The sequence below is a fragment of the Myotis brandtii genome, unplaced genomic scaffold (assembly GCF_000412655.1).
Source record: "Myotis brandtii unplaced genomic scaffold, ASM41265v1 scaffold138, whole genome shotgun sequence".
NCBI classification, from domain to species: domain Eukaryota; kingdom Metazoa; phylum Chordata; class Mammalia; order Chiroptera; family Vespertilionidae; genus Myotis; species Myotis brandtii.
This window is the reverse complement of record NW_005354915.1, coordinates 1,292,815-1,300,837: the sequence shown is the minus strand read 5'-3', so window position 1 is coordinate 1,300,837 and position 8,023 is coordinate 1,292,815. Positions and strand designations below refer to the sequence as shown.

At 59.9% G+C, this 8,023-nt stretch overlaps 1 protein-coding gene across 1 annotated transcript in view; it reads right to left on the bottom strand.

Annotated features, from left to right (window-relative positions):
* The window catches only part of MPPED1 (metallophosphoesterase domain containing 1), a gene marked incomplete at its 5' end in the record, with an annotated part of 44,234 nt that extends 37,012 nt beyond the window's left edge, over window positions 1-7,222 (bottom strand). The window contains one exon of the mRNA XM_014535126.1: window positions 7,039-7,222. Within this exon, the coding sequence (XP_014390612.1) occupies window positions 7,039-7,222 (184 nt within the window). The remainder of the gene's footprint in view (window positions 1-7,038) is intronic.
* Window positions 7,223-8,023: the final 801 nt, after the last annotated feature.

The window sequence follows — 8,023 nt, the reverse complement described above, 5'->3', positions numbered from 1 at the left end:
CAATCAATCCAAAAGGAGGCCGAGCTGGGGAGAGAGAAGCTCGAGATGGATGACAGAAGTGGACATGTTTGTACACTGGGAAACACTAAATAAATACTCCCTGCTATTATCCAAATGCAAAAACCTTCACCAAGGTCCTCCTACGCGGAAGTGATCGGGACACACACGTATGTGGTCCTCGAGGTACTCACCTCAAACGCGCTACAGGGGATGGACCAATCAGAGGGGCTGACACCTTCCCCCCTCCCAGGAACCAGGGCCATTCGCCACATGCATCTCCCTTTTCACCTCGGCCCCCAGGAAGCTCAGCCTCCAATTTCCAGCTCACAGAACCCGTGGAGCCCTAAGTGTGGACACGCGAGGCCCTCCCTCCGACCTGCTCTACTTTCTATTTTTAATTGGCTTTTCATTTGCCATCAATCCTCTACCATCTTCCTATTCTTATTATTATAAACCATCTCCAATCCGCTGGCACAAAATGAGCTATAAATAGGAAGAAAAAAAAAAAAAAGTCCAAACAAATAACAAAAATAAAACCAAGAAAGAACTTCCAGAGAGCTCAGAGCTTTCAGGAAAACGCATCTCTCCCTCGTTTAAATAGAAAACTCCTTTTTTAATTTAAGGCGGAGATTTTTAGGATGACGGCCTTAAAAAAGCCCACGGCAACACACATGTTTGACACACACACGCACACGCTCTCACACACCAGCAGGTCTCATTTCATTTCTGAAGCCTTTCTGTCGTAAATAGATAATTAGCACTTAAGCGCACCTCCCGAGGGGTTGATACGCGCACATGAAAATACTGTAATTACGGCTGGCCGAAGGCCCTGGACTACAACGGAGAATTCTAGATTTTTCGTCTTTATCGGAAGTTAATGTTCTCCCTTTTAGCCCCTAAAACACGCTTTGGCTTCGTGCGGAATTTTCACATGAAGAATACAGAAAACGGATTTTTTTAGTGAAAAACCACGCCTCCGCTGCACCTTTCATCCATTTTCCATCTGAGCATCGATCCGGCTCTCCAGGCGACCACTTGTTTGTCGGTCGCGACGGCCACGGTGACGACACACGACCCAGATCCCCGGGGCACCAGCGGCTCCTGAGCAGAGAGCGCCAGGAATGACCCGCAGCCGGAGTCAAAGGCCATTTTTGTTTTAAATATTCAGTCTCGAGTCTTTGTGAGAATAATGTGCCTGAGTCGGGCCATTGCATCTAACGGATGAGCTAGTGAGACCGAGTGCACACCGGGTTCGATTCCAGCCGAGGGCTCATGCCCGGGTTGCGGACTCCATCCCCAGTGGGGGGCGTGCAGGAGGCAGCCGATCCATGATTCTCTCTCATCACTGATGTTTCTATCTCTCTCTCCCTCTCCCTTCCTCTCTGAAATCAATAAAACATATTTTTATAATATATATTGCTCTAAAAAAAAAAAAGTATTGGTTGGAGCCTTAGCCGTTTTGGCTCCGTGGTTAGAGTGTTGGCCCGAGAACTAAAGGGTTTGGTTCCGGCCAGGAGTGCAGAATGCTGGCAGGGAGCCCGGTTCACACGTGGTCTAAACCTACACCCACATTTTAGGGGCGTGGGCATTCCGTGTGGGAGAAGCGAGGTCACCTGGCTGTTGAGGGGCAGAGTCAGAAGTGACCCCGGGAGCCCCTGGTGCTCTGTCCCCCGTCTCTGGATTCCTGACCCCGGGTCAGTGCGAGGCCTGTCAGACCCACCCTGCCGACCTGCCGGCCCAGCTGAGCAGCTCACACCCCTGGACGCAGCCGTTCCCAGGAAATCTCCGCCCCCACCTCCAGCCCCCTCCACCCTCATGGGTGGGAGAGAGGACCCGCTGCCTCAGGACACCCAGAAAGGGACCCGCTCCAGGCCTGGGGTGCCCCACGGCAGCCCCGAGCAGGCGAGACCTGGGACACGGCAGGAGTGGGGCCACCCGGATTCCGTCTCCAGGGCCTGATACATAAAACAGGGGACCCCACCCAACACGGAACATTCCTGGCCCCCTGGCGGGTACTGAGCCGACAGAGGTGAAATGATGGCAAGCCCAGCGCACAGACAGGAAACCCTGGGTGAGAAGAGGGGGCGCCTGTGTCCCCCTGGGTGGGAGGCAGGATGCAGGGACGGGAAAAACGCGGGGCCTGCACAGCTGCTGGGACAGAGCGGTGAGAGCAGAGCGGTAACCCAGCCCCCACGTCCGGGTGGGCCCCCGTGAAGGGAGGCAGGGAGGGAGGAGGCAGCGAACTTGGGGACAGCGTGGCTGAGGGGTGATGAGCCTCCAGCTGCATGGAAAACACGGTTTCCCATGAAGGACAATTTCTGCTCCTGGTGGCCTGCAGGCCCCTTCCCGCAGCGCCTGCCTCGACCGGAGCCCGCTCCTCGCTGCGGAGCTGAACCACAGAGGTCAGCCCATTCCGCAGCCGAGCCCCTGCCCCGAGCCCCTGCCCCGAGCCCTGCCCTCAGCGCGGAGGCGAATGAGACCAGAACCAAAGGCAGTGCCTGGAAGGGTTCTCCGCCTCCCTTCCCCTCCTCTCCTCCCTCCCTGGCTTTAATTAAGGGTTTGCTTGCGAAAAACCCAGCTCTATTTAACTAAATCCTTGGACCCTTTTATATTGTCTTCACATTTCGCTTCATACCAGGGCGCCAGTAAAAAGTTAATTATAACTTCTAAACACTCCGTTGCCGGGCCTCGCCGTCCTCCCCGCCTGGGTCTGCTGAGGGCAATGCCACCTGATGAACCGGCTCAGCCTGGGCCCTGAGGCCTCTCCGTGCTCTTGCCCGCGCACCTGCCGAGCGCCCTCCGCCAGCGCCAGGCCGGGCTGGGCTCTGGGGACCTGCCTGGCCCCCGAGGGGCTCACGGGATCCTGCAGGAGGAAGGCGGGCCTGGCAGGCTGGCCTGCTTGGGTGCCCACAGAAGCTTGGCAGGTGATATAAGTGAGTGGGCAGATAAGAGTGGGGTCAGAAGAATAAGAAATGGCAGCTGATAGCAGCCTCAGCGGGGAGAAGAGGGGGCACAGCAGGCCTGGTGGGGAGGGTCTCAAACACCGCACTGGAGGGCTGCACCTCACTATATAGCCTATGGGGACGGGTCTGTGGTGAGGAGTTCAGTTTGGGACAGAGGGAGTCTGAAATCCTGGTGGACAGCCTGGAGGAGGTGTCTTCTGCAAAGACCAAACAATGCACCGGCAGAATCTCAAAGAAAGATCTTGGCCGGGAGAGAGAGGGAGGTCTGGGTGGAACCAAGAGCTGGGGATGGGGGGAGGTCTGAGTGATTATCACCTGGAAAGAAGGTGGTTGAGATGTTCCAGGTTGGCCCTGGGAGAGGCCACCTGCAGTGAGCAAGAGACCGAGGAACCAAAGGAGACGGAGAAGGGGAAGCCCAGAGAGGCAGATGGTGTGGAAGCGGAAGAAGAACCCACGTTGGAGGTGAAGTGGAGAGGCCGGGAGAGAAGGGCTGAGAACAAACCCCCCGATGGCCTCTGGGTGGTTGGTCACTCCAAGGCTAGAGCAGGGGTGAGGCTCTGGGCGCTGGGGGATGGGAGTGAGAGTGCAGAGGTGCAGGCTTCACGTGGCCGGGGGGACAAGGAGGCCAGTCCGGCACCTGCCAGTCACAGGGAGCTTTCTGACATCCTGCGAATCCCAGCTCCTGAACTGACAGTTCTTGGGGGCATGGCTGTCCCCAGAGCCCGGGGCAGAAGCAGGCCCGATGTTCTTGCCTTGGGGACGATGTGGGTGCTGAGGGGGCCTCAGGTCAGCTGCTACCTCTGCAGCCTGCATCCTGGAAGTGGGTGTGGTTGGCACTCAGCCACTCACCTGCCCTCAGCACCCTGGCTTCCAGGGGAGCCCTCACACCCACCTGGAATACCTGCCCCCTGGGCCCGGTCCAGCTCACCTGCTGGCCTCAGCTCCGAGCCTCGTCCTGGGGACCCAACTCAGCCTCCGCCCGAGTCTTCTCAGACCCCAAGTGCCATGTTACGAGAGCCATGGCTCACACTTGCCTGCTCACGGCTCTGCCTCCTCAAAGCCCCCCGATGCTGCTGCCCCAGCCAAGCCCCACCTGCCGGGGATGTATCCACGCCCGTCACTCCTGTCCACAGCTCCTGCCCAAGGCCTGCCCTGGCTGGGCCTCATCTGGAGCTGGAGATGAGGCCTGACCCCGCCCTCCAGGCGCTAACGGTCTAGGGCTGGGGGGCAGGGGGGACACAAGAACACAGATAATTCCCTGCCATGAGGTGAGGGCCACCACCAAGCCTGAGAGCTCTGGGTACACAGAGGGAGGAGGGACCGATGCTGCCCATCGGGTGGGGGCTTCGAGGCAGGTGACAGAAGGGGCAGGTGACACTGAGGGGGCAGGTGACACTGAAGGGGCAGGTGACACTGAGGGGTGGTAGGACTGCCTGCCACTGGAGGGGGAAGAGTGGTCCCAGCGGGGGGCCAGCAGGCCCGGAGTGGGGCCTGTTCTAGGAATGATCAGTGGAGCCGACCAGAGTGGCTGGAATGAAACGGCTCTGCTGACACTGAGGCTGGCTGATCGGTGTTTGCTGGGGGGAGTGTGGGGGGCTCGAATATGAGAGAGGCAGGTTTTTCCACAGGAACAGCCCCCACTTTCTGAGGCTTCTCTTTGTGCCTAGCGCTACACGAGAATGTTATTCTTCAAGCCTCCGCAACCCTATGGGGCAAGTAAACAATTCTCCCCATTTATAGTGAGGCACAGAGAGGCTGAGTGACTACGCTAAGGTCACACAGCAAAGGAGAGGCCAAAGCAGGGGTGAAGGCAGTCTGCTTGACTCCCAGGCAGGGGTCCTAGCCCTCACGCTGTCCCGCCTCCTGCAGACAGCCCCCCAGCAAAGCTCTCCCTCACACGCAAACCCTCGCCGCTCCACGCCGGACGGAGAGTGGCTCCTGGGCCTCCGGTGTGAACTCCCAGCCACACCCCACCGAGTGACAGCTCCGACATCTGCAATCACCGCCGAGGCAGCAAAGGGGAGAGGCCGGGGGAGGGAACCTCCCACCCCAATAGCTCAGGCAAACAAATCAGCCGAACGCCGAGGGCACACGAGGAAGCAGGCCCCCGAGTTCCTGTGGACACTTCTGACTTCCGTTAAGGGGCAGGTGGAGGGCTCGTCCTCAAGTGCCCAGCGCACTGTGCCGGCCCCAGGACCCTGGTCAGGCCCCGCCCTGACTCCGGCCAACACACCACGCCTCCTCTCGAGCGTCCACCGGCACGTTGGCCTCAGGGGTCCCCTGGCCTGGTGTCACCCTTTCTGCACAACTCCCAGCCCCTCGGTCTAGAGCAGTGGTCGGCAAACTCATTAGTCAACAGAGCCAAATATCAACAGTACAACGATTGAAATTTCTTTTGAGAGCCAAATTTTTTAAACTTAAACTATATAGGTAGGTACATTGTTATTAACTTATTTAGGGTACTTCTAAGGCTTAGAAGAGCCACACTCAAGGGGCCAAAGAGCCGCGTGTGGCTCGGGAGCCGCAGTTTGCCGACCACGGGTCTAGGCCCAGCCCCAAGTCAGCTTCCCCCAGAGGCCTTGCCCTGCCAGGAGAAAGCGTTCAGCACGTGGCGCCCACCCCACTGCGCACGCCAGCATCTACTCATTCATTCCCTCGCGCTGAGGGGCGGGTCGTGGGCCGGGTGCACCAGAAACCGTCCCCACCCTCAAGTACCTCGGTGCAGGGGGCTGACGGCCCTCCCGGCCAATTCAGATTTCAGATCTGAACAGCACCCACCCCAAACAGCTGTTCCCACGATTCACCCGGCGGCAGTGGTGTAAGGAGCCGCCCACTGCGCCTGGCGCACAGCAGGAGCCTGGACCGCAGCGGCTCCTGGCATCTGCCTTGGACTCGGCTCTTGGTCAGCTCAGGAGGCCTCCCATCTTTTGAGGATAAGAAGCGGGGCTCAGAGAGGGGCCCTCCCGGAGGCGGCCTTGACCCCGAGGCGGCACCAGGCGAGGCAGGAAGCCGGGCAGGCCCACCCTGCGGAGCCCTGTCCCACCCCAGCCTCACGGGGTCCAGCCCAAAAGGGGCCCTTGGTTAGCATTTCCCATTTGAGCATCAACATGTAAGGCTCTGAGCCTGCCAAGCGGAGGGAAGGCCTTGTTTGTAAACATTTGTCTCGACTGCAAAGCCAGGCCTCCGCTCGCACAACAACCGCCTTGCTCCCGGTCCCTCTGCTCACGCAGCTCCCAGCCAACTGCGCAGCGGGCACCCTGGGGAGACGCCTGTCTGGCAGGGGAGTGGGCTGCTCAGGGGGCGGCCGACGCACCCAGGCCTCTGAGATGGTAGCCAGCCCAGGGCCGTCCAATGCAATCCAGCTGTCCCCCCACCCCCAGGGCTGTGGCAGCGACAACTCGATTCCGAGCAAACAGCTTTTCCCAGGGGGCACCCCAGTGTATGTCTCTCTTATTTAGGAAGAAAGTAAAAAGCCAAAGAGAAGGCCCTGGGGGCATGCTTGCACATCACGGCCCACCGCGGGCCAGCGCTCACTGCCTGTGCCAACAGCTGCCCTGGGGAGGCGCCCAGGCCTGGTCCCCTAGGACCCTGCTGTGGGCACAGAGGGTCCCCTCACTGGGGGAGCCATCCCGACGGTGGTCGGTGGCTGAGCCACTACGCACCAGCCGAGCACCTGCCTGGCCTCAGCATTCCCACACAGTCACGCATTCGTTCACCGGTCCGGCCACTCATGCCTTCACTCACTCACTCAGCCGTTATCTACTTGGCACCTACCTGTGCCGGGCACGGGGGGCTGGACACACACGTGGGCAAGAACACACCTGGGCCCAAAATGCCCGCAGACAAATGGAAAGTCACAGCTAAGACAAGGGCTGGGGTAGGAGATGCCGAGGTCTGGGGCCTGGTCCGGAGGTCAGGGAAGGCTTCCTGGGGTGAGTGGGGGGGGAGGGAGGGGGCGGACAGGCAGACAGAGGCCGGGCAGGGGCAGTGGGCAGAGCAGGGAGGAGGACAGCTGGGCACAGGGGCCACCCCAGCCCGGACATTGGCAGAAGCCCACCCCCTGCCCAGCACCTACCAAGCCACTCGTTGAACTTCTTCACCTCGCTCGGGAGGCCCAGCTCCGTGAAGTCGCCGGCGTGGATGAGCACGTCGCCGTACGGCATCTGGATGGGGTCTGTCCTGGAGTGGGTGTCGGACACGCAGACGAAGCGGGTGTAGCCGGGCGGCTTGGGGGCATCGTGAGGCACTGGGTCCACCCTGCGGGAGGAAGACACGCGTCACGGGGTCAAGGGGTCACGGGGTCAGGGTACCGAATGTGTATCTGTGCTTTATATCACGAGGGCAAGGTTTCTCACCCCACAACACAGGCTTCTGTGGGGGTGCTATCGACCCCAGCGAGAATACAAGGACTGACGTCCATGGTCTGGCGGGAAGAAGTGGGTCCCAGGGCAGCACACACCCCAGGAGAGCTGCCGTGAAATGGGGGGGCTCCCAGGAGCACGTGGAACAGAGGCACGGAGAGAGCGGCAGTGTTTCAGAACTGAGAACGTCTGATCCCCGAGAGCACAGGCTTTGGTGGGGGGTTGGGGGGAGAAAGCAGCCCCAGAACCAGAAGACCAGGCTTCAAACCCAGCTCGGCACTTGCCACTAAGGTGTGGCCTTAGGCAAAACACTCGGCCCTGCCCCATGAACCTGGAGGTCACCGTTCGATTCCCGGTCAGGGCACCTGCCCGGGTTGCGGGCTCGATCCCCAGGGTGGGGCGTGCAGGAGGCAGCCGATCCATGATTCTCTCTCATCATTGATGTTCCTCTCTCTCTCTCTCTCTCTCCCTTCCTCTCTGAAATCGATAAAAACGTATTTACAAAAAAACACTTGGCCCTGGTTGGCTTGTCCGTAAAATGGAGCGGCCTCACGAAGCAAAGATACCCAGAAATGAACACACTGCAGGGAGGTAGGTCCCGGGCCCCGGAGCCGTGGCAGTGAGGACGCGGGGCAAGTGGTGGTCCCAGGGAGCAGTGCAGACCCCCCTCCCCTCTCAGTGCCCCCCACCACCCGCCGC